General features: G+C 42.7%; 1 protein-coding gene across 7 annotated transcripts in view; it reads right to left on the bottom strand.

Annotated features, from left to right (window-relative positions):
* AGO3 (Argonaute 3) overlaps window positions 1-23053 on the bottom strand; it is a 285673-nt gene that overhangs the window by 9590 nt on the left and 253030 nt on the right. For 3 of the 7 annotated variants that reach the window (XM_033380771.1, XM_033380772.1, XM_033380776.1), the window contains one exon: window positions 3506-3754. In XM_033380771.1, coding sequence (XP_033236662.1) covers window positions 3506-3754 — 249 coding nt within the window. Of the gene's footprint in view, window positions 1-2978; window positions 3454-3505; window positions 3755-23053 lie in introns of those variants that run through there. The other 4 variants (XM_033380774.1, XM_033380775.1, XR_004469495.1 and 1 more) reach the window with 3 other exon arrangements.

The raw sequence follows: 23053 nt of genomic DNA, 5'->3' as shown, positions 1-23053 counted from the left end.
CCCCTTCCGCCCCCACAAAGGACGAAAATCTGTTGCATCCACAATATTGCAGATTTGAGAAAACTAAAAACGCAGAATCATAGATAACGACCATATCTATCAGATTACTGAATCTGGATCAGATCAGATCATTTTTATAGCCAAAGGAAACAAATCAATTTGCATTGGCTACGCAGCGCCCGACGTCACGCTCAGACTGATTTTCTGTCTCTCTCGCACGCACTCTTTGTCGTGTCGTTTAATATTAGCGGCGTCTGCCGGAGGAGAGCCATACTGACTTAGTATCGGGTATAACTGTAGAGTTGCGGTGTCCGCAGCAACTCACAACGTTCCCCCTCGTTTGTTTTGTTTACAATCAGTTAGAAAATCAATTTGGCAATACAATGAAAATTTCTCGAGAGGTTTTCGTTGGATTATTTTTCAAAACTTTCGACGTGTATTTTATCCTAACAAGAATGTGTCGATGAACTTAGTTCTTTATATGGCGAGAAAGAAAGCACTATCAAAAGCGACAGGCTATCGCTGGTTTGCAGAATTTAGTCGTGGTCTTAGTTTAGTCGTTTAAGCTTAGTCCGTTCATCCAAAATCAGTTGTGCCACAAAACATCGATGGTGTGCGTGAACTGATAGTGCAAGATCATTTTTTTGCATTTCATGCATTTTGCATGAGCACTTAGTTGTAAAAATGATTTATTCTCTTTTTTACCCCATAACCCATACCCAATATCAATCGTTCAAAAAAAGGCTCGCGTCGATTGGAGTAAGAAAATGCTTAAAAAGTTCGGCTGTGGTGCTTCAAAAGACGTTTATAAAATCGGGATAGGTTATGAATCATGTATATATGCGTATGAGCCGAAAACTAAACAGCAATCGTGTGGGTGTTCCAAGATGAGCCAAATCCGACGAAATCTGTACGAGCACGAAGCACTTTGAAGCAAATGTTTCTGTTTCTTTGGGAGAATGGGTCATGTCGCAATTGTTCCGCTAGAACACGAATCATTCTCCATCATGACTCATTGATGAATTGATGACTCATTGAAGAGTTTAAAAACCATATTTTGGCGGTGTCTCAAGAGGAAGGGAAAAACTGCTAGCAATGGTTCGAACGAATGCAAAAGTGTATTGATCATCGGGGGGAATATTTTGAAAAGCAACAAAGTCATTTTCATTAAAAAGTTTTGGTTTTTATTAGCTATTCTCGAAATATAAATAAAAGCCCTCGTATAAGACGGAAAACAAATATTGCCTTTACGATTGACTTCAAAATGGCAGCAGATGCAGTAGCCGGAGTCAGAGAACCATAATCGATCATCGCCGGTGAGGTCATTGGAGGAACAGGTGGATCCAGGTGGATAATATAAGCAATAAATATAAAAAAATAAAAAATGAAAAAAATAAAGCGAAGGAAGGTGAAATATAAGTCGGTGTGAAGTATATCACATATGTTCAGTCGCAGAAATATACATAAATAAGTAGTAGTACGAAATGCATATGACACTGATATCGAATTAATAAAGTTCACCCATTTGAAAATAACACCTCACGCCACAGCACAATTGCACAGCTGACAATAAAAGTAGATTAAGTTCATACCAATAACAAATTAATTAATGGAATTACCACGATCTTATAGATATAGCACTTTTTGTACGTTTTATTGCCTATAAATATAATTAAGTGTATTGAATAAAGTCAGTATAAGAAACAGTACCACAACTGCCTGTCACTCGTCTTCCATCGCAATCATCAGAGGCTGTCGCCATGTGTTCAGGACCTCAATTATGTACGGTATATAACCCAGCTTCCTACATAAAAACACACATTTACAGCAGATGTATACAGTACAGTAGATAATTGGAATTGTACCAAAGGATACGGAAAAATTCATGGTCGGAGTAATTAGAAAGACAGAGTGGAAGATGAAGAGGAAAGTAATGCCTAGTAATGCGGGACCGGATAGAATACTAATTACATAAATACTATTCTACAATTACTAATTACGATAGACGCATGTCAATATTAGTAATTTAATAAGAGGAAGGGAATTAGTGGTGGATATAATCTTGTAGAGGGAAATATAATCCGAGCTTGGAACCCTAAAAGGAATAATTCGATCTACAACGTGGTAGGGACAACGGTACATAGTTTCAAGTTGTTCAGGGCAGCAGCAGACAATTGCCTCGCACTGTGCCAATACCGTGAACTCCGGTCCCACATCGATCACGAGCGCTCGGAAGATCCACAATCTAAGCTAAGTTTTAGTTTCGCACCCACCCCCGTTTTAACTGGCCGCGGTACCTCCACGTTACACATAAATGCCCTACGAAACCACACGCAAATAAATGAATATACATATGAAGATTATTGGAAACATGAATGAATCTAATAGGAATCGTGAAGTTTATGCGGCACAACAGATGAGGGCTATCTACGTCACCATTGGTCAAGTTGTGCACAAAAATCACACCAAGGTTTACTAATAGCAAACTACTACAGTAAGATGACATTTTCGCCCCCACATCCCAGCTAAGCCACCGAAGAGCAAAGAATAACGAGGGGGGACGTTGCGAGTTGCTGCGGACACCGCAACTCTACAGTTATACCCGATACTAAGTCAGTATGGCTCTCCTCCGGCAGACGCCGCTAATATTAAACGACACGACAAAGAGTGCGTGCGAGAGAGACAGAAAATCAGTCTGAGCGTGACGTCGGGCGTTGCGTAGCCAGTGTAAATTGATTTCTTCCTTTTGGCCAGATCCAGATTCAGCAACCGGATAGATATGGTCATTGTCTATGACTCTGCGTTTTTAGTTTTCTCGCATCTGTAATATTGTGGATGCAACAGATTTTCGTCTTTTGTGGGGCGAAATTTTGAGATATACGTTTTATAGCGAGATCTAACAGGAGTGCGGTTACCAAATTTGGTTACTCTAGCCTTAATAGTCTCTGAGATTTGTGATTTTAAAAGAGATTAAAAGATTTTAATAAAACCAAGAACCATTTGGCTTTATTGGATATAGCAGATATATGGAAACTGAAACCTAAAAGAGGTACAAAGTTAATTACCACGTCATTAAATTTGTACAGGTGTTGCAAGAAAATGATATTGATTAACAAGTCAAAAAGGAAAGGCTTGTTGTGATGGGCGTTTTGACGGTCATGACGTTAAATTTGGATATGTTGAGAGGAAGAGCGTTAATAATACACCAATTATTGAGAGCGTCGAGATCCGATTGAAGAAATAACGGGGACACCAGATTACTATAGGAAAGACATAGCTTGAAATCGTCAGCATACATTAGGACTCGGGAATGAGCTAAAACTTTGGGGAAGATCATTGATAAACAGGTTAAATAATAAGGCACCAAGATGGCTACCTTAAAGCACCCGACTTAATATCTCTATATAATCCGGCATGATATCCCAATATTCAGCCAATTCAATATTACTTTGCCTATATATAAGATACAGTTAACTTAATGTACGGATTAAACAAAAAAACTTACCATGCAACAAGCCGGAATTCGAATAGTTCCGGACCAATTATAATATAGGAAACAAAGTTTATAGCTTAATTTTTGAATTATATCCGGTCCATATTTAGCATCATCTTGTAATACGATGAAGTGAGTTGGACTGACTGTACCTTGTCGCACCAATTGAGAAACTAAGAAGAAATCGTACATATGCGCTCTAGTTATGTGTTCATCAACCAAGGTTCCAGGCAATGGATTGTCCAATTGATTTGCACTTCCCTAAAAAATTATATACAAATTTGTTAATAAAAATTATAAGATAAGTATAATTGATGCTGTAAGACAATTAAGGTAATTGAATTTCACAAATATTTTTAAAACTAATAAAATTAATATAAAATAAAAATTATTGTCTTCATTTTTATAATGTTTTTTTCCTAAAATATTTTTTATGCTTACAGTTTTTAGCATTCTTTGTGGTGTTTATTTAAAAATATCTAGACTTGTCTAAGCTAAGACAAGCTAAGCAATATTTTTGTTATATTTTTAACATCGCGTCAACGAATTTTTTGCCAATTTGTATCTGGTGCAAAAATGTGTATAATTTTCACAAAAAAAGGAAATGGTTGAAATAAATTGATTTCGATAAAGTCAAAGGTACGCACAATGAAATAAGTGGAAGGTGGTTTATTTGCTTTATTTTGTTGCCTCAAAACATACACGTAATCAGAACTCAGAAATTTGATGTCTGCTTCACATTTAAACAACAAAATAAAACTAATTCAAAAATAAAATAAAAAATTAAAAAAAAAAATCATAAAAACATTCTGTTTTACATACTACACGTATATTAGTTCGACGATATTAGTTCCCACTTAAATTTAGCTCAATTACGCGAGGCTTTGGACAATTTAGTGAATTCTCCTCTTTTGATACGAAATTTATGTCCATTGAGTCAATAAACGCTTTCGAATGTATGTACATTTATTGGAAAGTTAAAACGAAAGTATTTTTGTTGTATGTATGTTGCTTATATGACGATCGGCGCAAAACAGCCCAAGGGCACGGGGATAGAATTGTCCGTGCCCTTATAAAAGTGAGAGAACGAAAAGAAGGATAGAAGGAAAGCTCTCGAGCAACTTGGGCTTAAGTTAAGACGAAGTACGGGCTATATCCCAATCCAATGGTGAACCTCGAGAGTTTTCTTTCTCCCAAAGGAGCATTGTTACTTTTTAATAAAAACAGTGGGAAAGCTGCTGGACATACACATTAGGAATTAGGTAAGAGGACTGAAGTCAACTAAACGGAATGCTTACACCAAAGGGAAATTGGTGGAGATGGCACTGAACTCGTTAGTAGTTGTTAAAAGGAACGCTCTTCACAATAAATAATAAGCACTAGGAGAATTTTGTAAAGTTTCCCGAGCATTTAACAACGTGGCTACGAAGGCAATAACAGATCGCCTAGAAGCGACCAACAATCAACCTGTGGATAAAGAATCTTCTAAGTTGTAGACGGGTGCATTCGGAGTGGGACAACACTTCCATGCTAAAAGGCGCACCGAAGGCACACCTCAGGGTTAAGTCCTGTTGCCCCTCCTGTGGGATCTGGTGATCGTCAACCTAATCAAGAGATATGAAAGGAAGGGCCAAAAAATAACAGCTTATGCAGATGACATAAGCATACTTAATGGAACATACACTCAGGGAGATACCTGAGTGGGCGGAAAGAGTAGGACTGAGTATCAACGCAGACAAGACGGACCTCATCCTCTTTACCAAGTGGTACAAGGTACCGATATGGACCCCCCGAAAACACAAGTTTAATACCTGGGCACAGTTCCGGACAGTAAACTGCACCGGAAATGTAGTGGAAAGGATGAAAAAGACCACTATTGACGGGCTGCTAGTAAACAGAAACTGTAACCCTAAGGTGCTGTTATATGCACGATATGTGACAAAGCAGATTGCAAATTACGGATGTGTTCCTTTTCTACGTGGCAGACGGATTCAAAGTTTAACGATCAGGAATCTTAGTGAACCTGGGAAAAAGAGTCTCGAGAAATATCATCAGGAATCTGTGTGAGTCTGTCGATATATGCATGTATATACAAATATCTTGTGTGTATATGTAGCGTCATTGTGAAATACCTACTAATCAATTGTCTAGCTTGCACACTTGCAAAAGGAATTTCTTGTGCCTGCAGCTTAAAAGCAAACAAAGTCATTGAGATAGAGACAAGCAAGGAAAATGGTAAAAATAGCAGACCTTAAGGGGGACCAGTTGAGGTTCCTTATACGAGAGAGGAACTTGGCACTTTCTGGGTCCAGAGCCGAATTAATACAACCACTAATTGAGTATGAACGAGGGGGAACGTTGTGAGTTGCTGCGGACACCGCAACTCTAAAGATATACCCGATACTAAGTCAGTATGGCTCTCCTCCGACAGACGCCGCTAATATTAAACGACACGACAAAGAGTGCGTGCGAGAGAGACAGAAAATCAGTCTGAGTGTGACGTCGGGCGCTGCGTAGCCACTGCAAATTGATTTGTTCCTTTTGGCTATAAAAATGATCCGATCTGATCCAGATTCAGCAATCTAATAAATATGGTCGTTATCTATGATTGTGGGTTTTTAGTTTTCTCGAATCTGCAATATCGTGGATGCAACAGATTTTCGTCCTTTGTGGGGGCGGAAGGGGGTGGGTCGAAATTTTGAGATATACGTTTTATAGTGACATCTTAAAGGAGTGTGTGTACCAAATTTGGTTACTCTAGCCTTAATAGTCTCTGAAATTTGTGGATGCCCCAGATTTTCGTCCTTTGAAGGGGGTGTGGCGAAATTTTGATATAAAATGGTCAAGGTCCGATATCACAGGAGTGTGGATACCAAATTTGGTTGCTCTGGCTCTTATAGGTTCTGAGATCCTTGAACTCATATTTTGCAATTGGCAAAACCGACCATGAAACCTGTGTGTTAGAGAGAGACAGAGCGAGAAAGACTGAAATTGTTTTCTTGATTCTGGCTATAATAATTATACGATCTGGTTCAGATTTTACACTCTAGAAGATATAGTAATCCTCTAGTCATCATCTACGATTCTGCGTTTTTAGTTTTTTCGTATCGTCGAAATTGATGATGCCACAGATTTTCGCCCTTTGTGGGGGCGGAAGTGGGCGGGGCGAAGTTTTGAATTATTTTTGTAGCAGTGACATATCACAGAAGTCTGGATCCAAAACATCGTTGCTCTAGCTCTTATAGTCTTTGAGCACTAGGCGCTGAAGGGGACGGACAGACGGACGGACGGACAGACGGACAGACAGACGGACAGACATATATGGCTCAATCGACTCGGCTATTGATGCTGATCAAGAATATACGTACTTTATGGGGTCGGAAACGATTCCTTCTGGAAGTTACACACATCCCCTTTTACCACAAATCTAATATACCCCAATACTCATTTTGAGTATGGGGTATAGAAATCGGAAGACGTAGATATGCCGCAAGGAGCTGGAATCACTAGTCAACATGAGGAGACGCTGACGTCACAATCCGCTGCGATTTCACGTATGCAAATCGAAATGACGGAGCTGAAGAATATGTTGGCTCAGTTGGTTACCATGCAAATGCATAATGCAGAGGCAGCAGCTAGTCAGCAGCAGCAAATCACAGAAGAGGATACCCAAGAGATTTTCCACGACAATAGCCCTGGTGAACAGGCGATCAAAAACGTTAGGCAAGCATCGGTCAAAGGAATAGCAAACACCTTGCCAGAGTTTGACCCAAGCGACGATAACGCCATCTCCGTTAACCAGTTCATCGATCGTGTCAACAAAGTAGTTGATGCTTACCAATGGGACGAGAAATTTGTATTGCTAGCGATTTATACACGGCTCAAGGGTCCGCCAAAATGTCCGCCGATTCTACACACCACGTGGAACAACTTCGCTGCAGCCATACAAGACGAGTTTGAATCTAACTTAGACGAGGCAGAAGTTCACTTAAATATGGCTAATGCAACCAGACGATCGAAGGAAACAGTGAAGGAGTACTATTTCCGGATGTCCGCCCTTGGCGTGAGGTACAAACTTAGTGAAGCAGCTGTAATAAGATATGTTCGATCAGGTCTACAGCACCGCGAATTGCAAAACAGTATTGCAGCAATGCACTTTTCGACTATGAAGCAATTTCGTGATGCAGCTGAGTCTTATTTCGAAAATAGAGGTCGGCCAATTGCGAACAAAAAGGAATTCTTATCAAAAGGAGACAAAACAGGACAACGGTGTAAAGCCAATAAAACCGAACGAAGTTCAGAAGTGCTACAATTGTGGAGAAGTGGGGCATTTCGCTAATTCATGCCCCTGTACCAAATGCAACAAATTCCATGCCCCCAATGAAAATTGCGTTTGGGCGCCTCGAATCAAGACAACATATTTACCAGGCAAATCTACATAAAGTCGTGCAGCTATAGCGCCTTCAGTGATACTGGAAGTCAGGCTAGTATCATGCGCCAGTCAGTTGCCCAACAAATCAACGATGATCGCCAAAGGTACTCTATGAAAATACAAGGCATTTGTGGCGGTTCTTGTATCCTTACCGAAGCAATGGTTGTGGATATGGACATCGATGGAAAAATCATTGCACTCAAAGTATACGACGACGATCTCTTGCAAGAGGACTTCCTGCTGGGACAGGACGTCATCATTAGTGATCTTCTATAGCTTAAGTTTGAGCCAGGCGACACGAAAGTTAAGCGAGCAGTTCATCAGTCGGTAGCTCTTGAAAACGACATCATAGCAAACCAACTTCTTGTTAATTTTTAGATCGATCAAGAAAGAAACCAAATGCGTAGCTTGCTGGAGAAGTTTGCCAATGTTTTTTCTACGTGATTGCAAGGCATAGGCAAAACAAACATCGTTCAGGCCAATATCATCGTTGAGAGTGGTTTCTCAATCGCCATACCGAGTTGCCGAGCCAAGGAATAAAATTGTGAACAGAATGGTCGACGAGCTGTTGGATTACGACATTATCACCTCATCCACATCAGAGTACGCCAGCCCGGTGGTACTCATCAAGAAGCCAAACGGTAGTGATCGACTCTGTATTGATTACCGCCGCCTGAACAAGCTAATCAAGAAGGAAAATTTCCCAGTACCAAATATTGAGGAGCGTCTGCAAGAGGCAAAGCGGTTTAAATACTTTTCGTCACTAGACCTCAACAGCGGGTTGAGGTTCAGATTGAAGTAGCACCGGAAAGTAGAAAGTTTACTGCATTTATCACCACGGATTGACTATATGAGTTCAAGCTACTGCCGTTTGGGCTAAAGACTGCACCTGCTGTTTTCAATCGACTCATGGCAGAATTGCAAAAGCGAGTGCAGAAAAGCGACATGAATTGCGCGAATCCTTCAAGTATTGCAGCATCCTGGGTCATCGGATACACGCTGACGGCATCAGTCCTGGAGAGATTAAGACGAATGCCATTTTATTGTACGACAGTTTTTAAGCCTCAGCGGATACTTCAGGAAATTTATTGCTGGATATGCCATTATTTCGGAGCCCTTGCGTACCCTATTGCACAAAGACCAGAAATTTAGGTGGGAACTGCCCCAGCAATATGCTTTTGCGGAATTAAAAAGATGCTTGATATCGAATCCTGTTGTCGTCAGCAGCTACCGGTGCCGAAGCAGTTAAGATTATATATTCTACATGAATGTCACGACAAGTCCGGCCACATGAGCACAGATAAAACAATTATTCGGATTCTAAAGTTGTTTTGGTTTCCCCGAATGCTCAACTTCGTTAAGAGCTACATAAAGTCATATGTGAGCTGTGCGCTATATAAGATACCAGGAGGACGTCAGGAAAGCCAGTACCATTATAATGATACCAAGCCGATCCCTTTTTCGACCGTACACATGGACCACTTGGGACCTTTTCCAAGGAGTTCAAAACGGAATGAGCACATTCTTGTTATTGTCGACGCATTTACTAAATTCACCATAGTGCGAGCGGTAAAAAGTACAGCAACTAAACACGTCATTGATACGCTGCAGGACGTAACCAGTTATTTGGGAATGCCAAACCTAATCATCACCGATCGTGGTACCGCTTTTACGTCGAAGAATTTTGAAAACTATTGTAGATCGAATAATATAAAGCATGTACTCAATGCAGTAAGGACACCAAGAGCTAACGGTCATGCAGAATGAACGAACCGGATTATTTTATCAATGCTTCTACCTTCAAATAAAAAAGGAAAAACGATGGGACGACAAATACGATCAATCCAGTGGAGCATCAACACCATGGTAAATAGCACTACTAAATGCTCTCCATTTCAGTTATTGTATGGCTACGAGCCACGTAATATCCTTAAAAACACCTTGACGAGCGTGATCCAAGATCAGGATCCGAAAATGATGGCATATGCCGAGTTAGAGAAGCTACGAGCAGATGCTGCGACTACAGTCAACGATCATAGGGCGGCAGCTAAGAATCGTTATGATGCCAGACATTCCAAGCCAACCACATATAGCCTAGGTGACCTTGTCTTAGTCGAGAATAAGCCGTATAGTAAGGGCACATCACGCAAATTGGAGACTCGCTATAAAAGACCATTTATTGTCAACAAGGTGTTGCTAAACGACAGATATCTAGTGGAAGATATCCCTCATGCACAATGGAAGCAAAGGCACTACAAGTCGGTGTATTCATCTGAAAGAATGAAACGCTGGTGCGAATTCCCACCCGATGAGCCAGATGAAGATGACTATATGGAAGGTGACTCATGCCAAGGATCTCGCGAGGACGCTGCGAATTGTCAGGAAAGGGCGACGGTGACGGGCTGCTAGTTATACCAATAAAAACTAGAATAACACTCGACAAGCCATCCCTTCACACATGCAAGAAAATAATCAGCAGCATATGGGCACTGTCACCTACTCTAATGCACTGAATCTACATCTCGGTGGTGCGACAAACTCTCCTATATGGAGTCTTAGTGTTATGGTAAGCTACCGAAAATAGGACGAACCTTATAGAAAAGACTCAGCGACATGCTCTGCTCTGTATTACAAGCCGCTGAGGTCAACTCCAACAAAAGCACTCGAAACATCACTTGGAATCGACCCATTGGACATCCACGCTCGTCTTACTGCAGGAAAGGCATCACAGCACCTCATCGCATCAGGAAACAATTCGCCACAAGGATACGGGCATACTTCAATTAGCAGGGACATGACAAGATCCACTGATTCCATGACACCCAAACTTTATTTCTACGTCAGAACTACCCCATCTTTGGGAACCGAAGACTGGAAAAATGGAAGGGACCAAACCGAGCACCTCAACATATACACAGACGGCTCCAAGATGAACTGAGGAGTGGAAGCGGGCCTATAATGTACAGACCCTGAGATAAGGCTGTCATAAGCTACCGGAGCAATGCAGTCGCAGGCGGAAGTTTTTGCCATGAGGAAAGCAGCAGAGGTCGCTCTGCTTGCGGTCAGCCTATTCGCCGACAGCCAAGCGGCGATAAGATCCAGGCAGTCGTACAGGTCAGTTCAGATGTGTCTTGGCGAGCAAGGAGGTCAATGCGGATATACTGGGTTCCCAGCCACCAAAAAAACTTCGTTCTCTTTCGTAGTGATCAGACGTGTTTTTGTTTTGCGCTCCGCATTTTTCCTTTTGTTTCGAATAAACAGCCGGAGTTTTCCTAATTAAATTCTAAATATACTTTCTAACCAGACAACAATCTGGAAACCTATTCTATTACGCGAGTGCATGCCTTTTGATTTGTGTTGAAGTATTATTTAACTTTTTATTTTTCGGCGTCGGCTTGTGTTGTGTTGTGTTGTTGCAGTGAGTGAGTATTGCATTGCAGTCCGCTCTCGTCTGGTAGCTTTTGTTGTCTTATCACTCTCTCGCTATCACCTCAACCTCAATAACTGTTCTTTCTCTCTCGCTCTTTCAACTTTCTGAGCAATAGCGCTCTCTATCTAGTAGCTCTCGCTATAACCGCTCTCCACTCTGCTCTCTTTTTTTCTTACCAATTCCGCTTTGAGCGTTGTCTGGCACATTGGTCTGATAACAATTTATTTTGGAAATTTTTAATTTTTTTGATTTTAATAAAAAATTTGAATAATAAAAAAAAATGGAATTCGCTGTGGTCTGCGCTAAAAAAACCTGCAAGAAGCAGATCACTCACGATCAGCCAAATGTCCCCTGCTGGCTCTGCGACAGCGTAGTCCACGCAAAATGCGCGGGATTTTCTGGCCTCGTGAGCGATGCCATAGCCAAACGTAATGGCTTGCATTACAGTTGCGAGGCATGCCGTGCGGTGGAGAAAGACATGGTGGCTTTCATGAGGCAGACGCGGATTGGCTTTAAGGAGCTGACCGTTGGTTTTAAAAACCAGTACGATCGGCTCCTAGCCATGGAGGCTCAGTTTAGCGGTTTAAAGCTGCTGAATGAGTCTCCGAGGCGCAAAAAGGTCACTCCGCGGGACCTGCAAGTGCCAACCGTCACTCAGCCGTGCGCCGCCGAAAAACTGACTCCGACCACTCAAGTGTGCAGCAGTTGATCTCGTTTGCCACTCCAAGGGCAACGACAGCTGATGGCGATGCAGATTCGGTAGCCGAATTCATCGCCTCGGAGAATGTGCAGCCAAGTACGTCTGCAGCGTCCGTGTCCGTGGTGTCCGCAAGTTCACTAGTTGTCCCGTCTATCCCGATCCCACCAGTAAATAGACGTTCCCGACCTCCGGATATTGCCACTACAGGTAATAGACCTGTGGTGACTAAACCACTGGTGGGAGTCCCACCAAAACGACAAGTTTTTGTTTCACGGCTGGCCCCTGACCTCACATCTAATGATGTAATTGCTTTTATTCAAAGCAAAATAAAAGCCGTGGGTTTAAAGGTGGAGAAATTTAACTTCTCTTATGCCAGGGAGATAGCCTCGTTTAAGATAAGCATCTCCCCAACTCAATTTGACACCATTTGCTCCGCCAAATTTTGGCCGGAGCATTTGGTGGTGAAGGAGTTAAAGGCTAAGAAGAAGAATAGGCCCCCATATCCCTTCCAAATCTTTCCAGTGTGCCACCCTCAACCTCAACTTCCTGTTCCTCAACTTCCCGTCTTGCTTCCACCTTTCCAAAAATCTAACTTCTCTTTTAGTAACCTATCAGAACGTAAGAGGCTTGCGTAGTAAGCTCAGCATTCTTTTCCGGGATAGTGTTGCATTTGCTTCCCACGTTATTGTGTTTACTGAAACCTGGTTAAAGCCGGACATTCTTAGTTCCGAGGTTTTGGCAGGTCGGTACACAACTTTTAGAAAGGACCGTTCGTCTCGACGTGCAGGAGGGACTCTTACTTCACGTCAGAACACTTCACAGTCCAAGTTCAACAGGAACTGGAATTCCTGTGTGTAAAACTGATTCTTCCCGCTTTCGCTATATTCATTACTTGCTCGTATATCCCACCTTCTTCGGATATTTCAATTTATGAGCAGCACTTGTCCGCTTTAACCGCTGTTTCTTCCTCGCTATCTGATAAAGATCGTATGATAGTTCTTGGTGACTTCAACTTGCCAGAAACTGTTTGGTCTTCGGTAAACGAGTCTAGTATCCTAGTGCCCATGTCACGACATGACTTTGTTGACGGCTTGCTTGACCTGTCCCTGTCTCAAGTCAATCATGTGAAAAATTCCTTGGGTCGATTGCTTGATCTATGCTTTGTATCGGATCCGACCATAGTGTTGTTAACCCTACTTTCGAGGTGTCGCTAGATATAGGACCAACTGTATTGGATCGGTCGAGTAGACTACCTGAACATGTCCGCTGCTTTTGTAAAGCCGAGTTTGCGAAGCTTAATAACCTAATTAAGGATTTTGATTGGTCCGCTTTGTACTTGTGCACTGATGTCACAAAAGGCACAAACATTTTTTACAATGCTCTTGGCACATTTTTTGATTCTTGTGTCCCGCTTTCTTGTCCGATTAGATCTGGCAAACCCCCTTGGTTTACCAAAGAGTTATCCAGTCTGAAAAACTTAAAATCAAGACTTTATAAAAAATTTCAAGAAGTGGGCTCTCCTACTTCTCACTGTCGCTATGTAACAGCTCGGTCAAACTTTTCAGTTCTTAATGCACAATGCTATAAGAACTACCTATCTCGATGCAGGATACGTTTTTCTCAGGACCCTAAACAGTTTTACTGTTTCGTAAACAGTAAGCGTAAAACGTCCGCACACACATCCTCGCGATCATTTTGTAATACGTCGGCAAATAATGATCAGGCAATTGCCGATCTTTTTGCCCAGTTTTTCCAAACCACCTATTCTGAGGAAAGCTACTCTGGTCAACCGTACCCATACGGATTACCGAGGTCGAACGGCATTTTCATTCCCTTGTTAAATGAATATTCCCTACATCATGATCTGCGACTAATTAAGCCGGTGTTTTCACCGGGTCCAGACGGGGTTCCAGGTTGTGTACTCAGGTACTGCGCCGAGGCTCTGTGTGGACCATTGCTTAAACTATTCACCCTGTCCATTGATTCCTCTTGCTTCCCCCCTATCTGGAAGTAATCGTTTATAATTCCTCTCCATAAAAAAGGTAGCAAGTCTGATGCACAAAATTATAGAGGTATAGCAAAGTTATCCGCTATTCCCAAATTGTTTGAGAAGGTTTTAACTCCGCACTTGCAACATCTCTGCAAGTCACTTATATCTCCAACTCAGCATGGATTTATAAGGCGGCGATCAACCACCACGAACTTGTTAGAGTTTACCTCTTTCATTATTAAAGGCTTTCAAGGTAACTTACAGACGGATGTTATTTACACCGACTTTAGTAAAGCATTCGACTCTGTAAACCATTCCCTTTTAGCACATAAACTTGACCTTTTAGGGTTTCCGCCAACCTCCTGAGATGGATTTCTAGCTATCTTTGTTCTAGGTCTCAAAGAGTCCTCTTCAAAAACTCCCTCTCTTTACCAGTAAAGGTTTCTTCGGTAGTACCACAGGGCAGCCATCTAGGCCCCTTACTCTTCACACTCTTTATTAATGACTTGCCTTCAGTAATAACATACTCTCGAGTACTTATGTATGCGGATGATGTTAAACTCTGTGTCCAGTACAAGGACATTTCATTTCATTCTCGCTTGCAATCCGATCTCAATAGCTTTCAGTCATGGTGTTGTGCAAACTTGTTACACCTTAATGCCTCGAAATGCAAAGTTATGACATTTCATCGTTCTAACCCTTTGTTGGCTCCCTACACCCTATTTGGGGGTTCTCTTGAGAGAATTACCCTGGTGGATGATCTGGGTGTTATGTTAGATCCCAAGTTAAAGTTTTCCGAACACATTTCTACCATGGTAAATAAGGCCATGGGCGTGCTTGGGTTTATAAAGAGGTGGTCAAAGGAATTTGACGACCCCTATATAACAAAGACTCTCTATACCTCGCTTGTTCGTCCGATCTTAGAATACGGCTCCTGTGTATGGTGCCCTCAGTACAAAGTACACCAGGACCGTATAGAATCAGTACAGAAAAACTTTTTACTCTTTGCTCTGCGGGGCCTTGACTGGGATGCGGGTGTAAGACTCCCATCTTACTCTAGTAGACTACTATTAGTAAACCTCCCATCCTTAGTTAACCGTAGAAAAATGCTTGGTGTGATATTTATGCACAACTTGATCAGGGGTGACATAGACAGCCCTGATCTGTTGAGCCGCATAAACTTCACGATTCCTATTAGACTTACTAGAAATTTTATACCGTTGTAGATCGAATTGTTCCTGGCATGAACCGTTTAAGGTCTAATGCTCGGATTATAATTACATCTACCATATTATATCCACCACTAATTCTCCTCCTCTTATTAAATTACTAATCCTTACACACCTTTCTAGTAATTAGTAATTGTAACTCTCTTAGTAACTTGAATGCTAATTTTCCTCGAATATTAGTCTAACAGCTATCTTTCCTGCATGCAGCCTTCTGCTGGTTTCAGACGGGCCACTTGACGGTGCCGTAATTGCATCGCCTCTTGTTAGATGCAGTCATTGCATGTCAACGTCCAATATTAAAACATTGAAGGAAATATGACGGTGGACGTCCTGGCTAAGGAAGGCGTCGGGCTGCCGAATAAGAGAAAAAAGAATGTTCCCATCTGTTGATGCCCCTTAATAAATTATAGGATTAAATTACTTTATAAAGGTTAACAACTTGAATATTTGAATTAATATGTAAATATTACTAAAAATGTGAATTAATTTGAAGTTGGCGCGTTACATTATAGTAGTATCAATAGTATCGAGCCAAAACGATCTGAATTATGATCACTAGATTTAAGAGATATACGAAATAAAACGAACGAGCAAGAAACTACATCGAGCGGATTAAGGAAGGTCTTAATTGTGTAGACGGATTCCACTGGAAAACTGTTGCAGGGACTTAGCTCGTACATTTGGCGCCCGAGCAGGGACCTTTGGAGCAGGTTCAATTACCGGATGGAGTTCACGACTGGAACTCAATAAATATTTCACCCTGAGTCTGGCTGACGGCGAGTGCGACAGCGGCTTCGGTATCGAATTGTGAGTGTGAACTGCTTTGCCAATTCGATGTGTGTGAATAATCTTAAAACAATACAAATGTTTTAGTGTCAAGTGGTCGCGGCTTTGAGACTTCTGCGCTTTAACTGTTCTGTAAGCGGGGTCTCGTGTAGAAAGCAGATTACAATTACAGTTAGCTTGAGCGCTTAGGTACCTGTATACACACATACAGTCTATTGCGTGTACTGCTATACGTTGAAGCAAGGCATGCAGGTATGCAGTTACAAGCCGGCACCTATAGAACAGTAATTGCTACTTGACATTGATCTAACTTTGTAGTCGTTTCTTCTTTGCCTGCCGGTTCGTTGGGGCGCAAGTACACATTTTGGTACAGTGGCGCACTGTGGTCAATTGTTGATCAGTTATTGAATTGGGCAGTGTAGTGAATTTAGTGAATTTGTAGAATTTAAAGTTAGCCGACTATTGAATAGAGAGGGCTAAACTTGGTACCGTGTTACTTACTCATGCCAATATTGAGTGTTTTTTATTGTTAAATTTTCAAGGGTAACACCGGTGTAAATAGTCAGTGCAAATGGCACCTAGAAAGGGTAAAGATGCGGAGGTGCTCACTTCTCGAACGGCTTTAATAAATTCCTTTGTCCGTAACAAGGTCTATATCGAAAAAAAATTCTTAATCAGTTCTGCAACATTCAGGCAAAAATTGAACACGATAGTGAGGACGCCAGCGAATATGAAAGCCGCTATGAAGCTGAGGAGGTTTTTTACGAATTAAAGGCCAAGTTTCTAAGCTTTCTTGGAAATAGGGGACGGCGGCAGTCCAATGTAGGTGATCTTCTAAATAGCACCCAGGTGTCTCGTTCATCGAGACTTCCCAAGCTAAAGCTGCCTGAGTTCGCTGGAAAGTTGTACGGAATGGACCAGCTGGTACAACACCTTTGCTACTCTAATAGAATCAGACTCTGAATTGGATGAGTTGTCTAAATTTATTCATTTGAGATCATCGTTAGGAACTGGACCGTTAAGTGCGATTAAGGGATTGGAATTAACAGGGTCTAATTATCGTAAGGCACTACGATTATTGAAAGATCGCTATGAAAATAAGGCAATTATTCTGCAATCACATGTACAGGAGCTATTCAACTTAAGGCGGCTAAAAAGACCCGACTCAGAGGGACTGAGAGTGCTGGTAGACAATGTAAATTCCCAATTAGTAGCACTCAAGTCGTTAAGCGACGATAAGGAAATTCTGGATGCAGTAATTTTCCATCTAATTCTTAGAAAGCTTGATGAAGATACAATGGATAGGTGGGAAGTTGAGTGGGATTGCCAGAAGTTACCGTCGTGGTAATTGTTATCGCAGTTTTTGATAAACAGAGGAGTCAATATGGAAAATAGGGAAGTTCGACGAGGCAATGGAGCCCGACCCAGTGGTAAAGGTGAGATTAAAAATGCGACCTTAGCTGCAACAATAGGCAGCAATGGCTGCTACGTTTGTCCCGGGACCCATGGATTGAAAGGGTGTCAAAGGTTTAAAGAACTATCACCAGTACAACGTTACCATGAGGCGAAGAAGCATTCGCTGTGCCTAATTTGTTTTAGCAAGCGACATACAACTAGAAACTGTAATGGTCCGCGATGTAGGATTTGCAGCAAGCCGCATCATGAACTTCTTCATCGAGAGATACCTATTGTTGCCAATGAGCCAGGGCTCAAAGGGCAGGAGTTGCAAGAGCCAAAGTCACTGCATAGCTCCCTATTGTCTAGATCATCCACCAACTTTCTTGTGACCGCTGTAACTCAAATCAAAGCTATAGACGGAGAATATCGCAATTGCAGGTGCGTGTTAGATTCCGGTAGTCAATTAAATTTTCTGACGGCTAGAACAGTTTCGGCCCTGGGCCTAGAAATGCGCGACTCAATCATACAACTCAGTGGTATTGGAAATGCAACATCTCAAGTTATGGGAGAGGTGCAAGCGACTTTTAAATCTAGACTTCTGTGTGCTGAAGGAAATAACTCAGTATAACCCAACAAGCTCAGGAATTTGTCCGGAGTGGGTTCCACCCAAGGGAGTTACGCTGGCCGACCCTACATTTCAGTCCGGGGAAGATATTGACATGCTAGTTGGAGTCAAGCTAATTGTAGCACGGCAAAATAAAACTAGGAGCTCACCTTCCAAGGCTTCAAAAGTCTCTGTTAGGCTGGGTCGTCGTAGATGAATTCACAAAATCTTCTGAAGTTGCACTGTTAGCAACTGACATTGAACGAAAGGTGTCGAAAGGTGATCAGCTGCAAGAGCTCGTACAAAGGTTTTGGAAGTGTGAAGAAGTCCCTGAAACAGTAGATAAGTTCACTGAGGAAGAAAAACAGTGCGAAGATTGTTTTGTGACGCATGTTAAGCAGGAGGCCTCAGGACATTTAGTGGTAGCTCTGCCCATTCTATGGCGATGCAACGTTTCGGATCCTATCCAGGTGCTGCGCCTAAACACGGTCACTTATGGAACAAATTCGGCGCCGTTCCTGGCAGTACGTTGCCTCTATTACTTGGTCGATATGTACGCGGAAAAATTTCCGTTAGATAGAGAGGCAGTAAAGCGAAGTTTCTATATGGATGATATGCTGTGTGGAGCCGAATCAGAAGAGGAACTGACAAAGTTGAAAGAACAAGGGACCGAATTATTATGACTAGGAAAGTTCGAGCTGCACAAATGGCGCAGCAATTATCAAGGAATGGACAACAACACCAGCCTAGAGCCCCTCATGCTAAAAACAGAGGACGCAGCTAAAACTTTGGGGATATATTGGTCAAGTCTAGAGGACAAATTCCAATTTTGCTTTAACATAAAGGTCTCCGCAATCGCCACGAAACGATCAGTGCTGTACGAATTGGCTCAGGTGTTTGATCCGTTAGGGTTCTTGAGTCCCTTGCTGATCTTGGGCAAGATCTTTGTTCAGGAACTTTGGCTTCTAAAGCAGGACCAGCAAGCTACGCAACTCAATGGCTTCGATATAGAGAAGAACTGAAACTAATTGACAAATTTTCAATTCCGCACTTTGCAACTGTTTGGTTTCTCTGACGCATCCAACAGAGCTTACGGCGGCGTAATTTATGCTCGTGTTAGGGATGAAGGGGGAGAAATTTCGGTGCGACTGGTAACGGCCAAGTCCAAAGTAGCCCCAGTTAGGGTAACCTCATTGCCACGCTTAGAGTTACAAGGGGCATTGTTAGTGGCCAAGCTAATGGCAAAGGTATGCGCCTGTCTTCACATACCAGTAGAGAAGGTTAACTATTTCACGGATTCCACAACTGTGTTAAATTGGCTGTCGTCACATGCTAGTCGATGGACCACCTTCGTTGCCAAGAGGGTGGCTCAAATACAAGAGCTCCACGTGTACAGGATTGGTTCAAGGTCGACACAAAATCAAACCCTGCAAATATTGTATCTAGGGGATTATTGGTAACCGAATTGAGCAAGTCAACGATGTGGTGGAACGGTCCAGAATTTTTAATGGACGCAGCAGATGACTGGACCAAATTTAATTGGAATGAGGAAATACAAACAGTTTCAGAGGAGAGGAAATGTAAGTTCTCGCTGACAGTTGGAAAGGTAGAAAGTAATGAGAAGTTAGATGTCGTTAGATGTCATTTGCAAATTTGCAAATGATTTTCTCAAATTGCAGCGAGTTTTTAGCTATATTTTTCGCTGGCGTAGAATATCGTTGAGATCCAACTCAAATGAAACAGGCAGCCTTACTGCAGCTGAAATGGAGGGCGGATTGGAAGTGCATGTGCAGCAGTTGAGCTTGCATGAGGAATTCATTAAGCTTGAAGAGGGAAAGGTGATAAAATCAGCGAGAATTCTGAGTTTAAGCCCGTTTTTACAAGAGGAAGAGGGAATAACTATTATTCGAGTCGGCGGAAGGTTGTCCAATGCCGAATTGCCATTTGACACAAGGCATCCCATCTTAATGCCGAGCAACCATAAAGTGGTAGAGGTGCTTGTTGAACTCACACATCGAAAGAATTGACATGCCGGGGCACAATCGCTATGTGCCTTTTTGCGACAGAGATATTGGGTAATCAATTGCAGGAAACTTGCCCGCAGGGTGATCCGTGGCTGCATACCATGCTTTCGTCGTCGGCCGCTCGCTGCAACACAGCTGATGGGAGCGCTGCCAGCTAGCCGAGTGCGAGGCAATATCTACCCCTTTGAGCGCGCTGGACTGGACTTTGCTGGACCAATATGGATGCACTTTCACATGCGAGGAAAACGCCCAGTAAAGGTGTATCTGTGCATATTTGTATGCTTTGCCATATAGAGATCGTGTCGGACTTAAGCTCAAATGCGTTCATCGCAGCGCTAAAACGGTTCTTTGCAAGACGTGGATTGAGTTCTGACCTATATTGCGACAACGCCAAAAATATTGTGGGTGCGTCACGAGAGCTCAACAGAGCTTTCGACTCGCCAAGTCAGAAGCTCATTGACGACGAATGCAGCCAGCGAGGAGTCAGGTTTCACTTCATCCCCCCACGCTCCCCTCACTTTTGGAGGATTATGGGAGAGCGCCGTGAAGGTGGCTAAACAGCTGCTTGTGAAATGCACCAACAGCACAGTACTAAACTACGAAGATCTTGCGACTGCCATGCCATCACACAAGTAGAAGCGGTGATGAATTCCAGACCTCTGCATCCCTTGTCATCGGACCCGAATGACTTCGAGGCGCTAACTCCCGGTCATTTCTTGGTTGGCCGACCCCTGAACGCGCTAGTAGAACCAGTTACTCTAGACTTAATAGTCTCTGAGATTTGTGGATGCCCCAGATTTTCGTCCTTTGCGGGGGCGGAAGGGGGTGTGGCGAAATTTGGACACGAGAATTTGGTCAAGGTCCGATATCACAGGAGTGTGGATACCAAATTTGGTTGCTCTGGCTCTTATAGGTTCTGAGATCCTTGAACTCATATTTTGCAATTGGCCAAACCGACCATGAAACCCGTGTTTGTTAGAGAGAGACGAGGGGATATTTTTTGGTTAGATCATCCTGTTGGGGACAAAGACAATGCCCAAGTCATTAACTTTACACAGTAGATTGAGTAGAAGAAAAGGTTCTTGTTGCTCATGACCCTACATTTGGAGAAGGTTTAGTAAACACCAATTAATGAGAGCATACAGATCCAAATAATGATAAAACGGGAAATCGGTTTCTCTGTAGAAAAAACTAAGATCAAGACTGTTTGAGATGCCAAGCTTTTTTGGCCCCTATTTGTTTTCAAAACAAATAATAGACTTGGTTTAATTCTTTATAACATTTATTTGATTTTTGTGACTGAGCTGAAGCCGATTGATTGCTTGGGTCAGAAAGGTAAGAGGTATGCAACCGATGCGCAAAGGGGCTAGCATGGAACTAAAGGACGACGGCGGCAGATTAAAAGTGATTGCCGACGTGGCGGCGGCACAGCAAGGTAATTTCCGAAGTGACGGCGGCAGAGAGCCCATTTAGCGAATGCAGAATGTCAACGGTTGCAAATCATAGGCGGCTCACGCAGTTCACACAATAACAATAACTATGAAAATTTACGGTTATTCTTCGGCAGCTGGACCGAACATACTCCCCCCTTTGGGAGGTAGTCTATCAAAAGATTCCTTAAGGGGCAGCAAACATAGCCGAGTGACGGCCATCCTGATGTTTCCTGAGGATGTCTTCAGGTCAGCGACGCGACACACTCCGTCCTTGCCCATAACGACATCGACCACTCTAGCCAGTGGCCAACGCATTGGAGGAAGATTTTCGTCCTTCACCAGGACGAGATCGTTCTTGCAGAAGTTTTGCACGGAGGTACGCAACTTCGCGCGCTCTTCCAAAAGAGTGAGATACTCTTCGCGCCAACGGCTCCAATATATTTGTTGTAGTTGGGTGACCCGCTGCCAGCCATACAGACGATTCTTCAGCTTCGTTAGGTCAGGCTCGAGAATTTGATCATGGGGGCCGCCTAGGAGCAGATGAGCGGGAGTCAGCACGTCTATATAATCAGGATTTTCTGAAAGCGTGAGCAGCTCGTCGAAGCTAAGCACAGATGGTCCAACTGAGCGGTACAGTTGATATTTTGCGGTCTTCACGACCGCTTCCCACAACCCGCCAAAATGAGGACAGCATGGTGGGATGAAACGCCAGTCGATCGAGTCAGCTAAGCAGGATTTGTGGCCGTCCTTCATATGCGGTTCGCTCAGACAAAGCTTTTTTATCTTTAGCTCCAGAAGCTCGTTCTTGGCCCCAAAGAAGTTTGTCGCATTGTCCGACCAAATTGGAATTGGCCTTCCTTGAGTGGAAGAAAAACGCCTAGATACGATGCGGTGGTAAAATCCTTAATGAGCTCCATGTGTATAGCCTTAGAGGTGAAGCAGATGAATACGCTTATGTAGCACTTGATCGGAAAAATATCCACAGTAATCTACTCCAGTGACTTCAAAAGCTCGAGATCCTTCAAAACGTTCCTTAGGTAGGTCTCCCATGATGTGTTCAACCATGCGCGGACTAGTCCTAAAGCATCTCACACACTTGCTGACGACCCTTGACACTGCTTTAATACCTCCAATGGGCAAATATTCCAGCCGAATTTTGGATAGCTGGGCGTCAGGTTAGGCATGGAGGTTCCTTTAGTGAACCTTATCTTATCAGCGCAAAAGTAATGTCCCTTTGGCATAATCAGTGGGTGCTGAGCGTCAAATCGTAGCGATGAGTGACCAAGACGACCTGCACCTCTAAGTAGTCCAGAATGATCGATGAACTGGTTGAGCGAACTTATAGAACTGCATTTTATAAAACTTCGTTCTCTTTCGTAGTGATCAGACGTGTTTTTGTTTTGCGATCCGTATTTTATCCTTTTGTTTTGAATAAACAGCCGGTGTTTTCCTAACTAAATTCTAATTATACTCCCTAACCAGACAACAATCTGGAAACCAATTCTTTTACGCGAGTGCATGCCTTTTGAATTGT

Source organism: Drosophila pseudoobscura, chromosome 4 (genome assembly GCF_009870125.1).
Source record: "Drosophila pseudoobscura strain MV-25-SWS-2005 chromosome 4, UCI_Dpse_MV25, whole genome shotgun sequence".
NCBI lineage: Eukaryota > Metazoa > Arthropoda > Insecta > Diptera > Drosophilidae > Drosophila > Drosophila pseudoobscura.
Note: the sequence above shows the minus strand (reverse complement) of the source record. Positions and strands in the feature narration are given on the sequence as shown.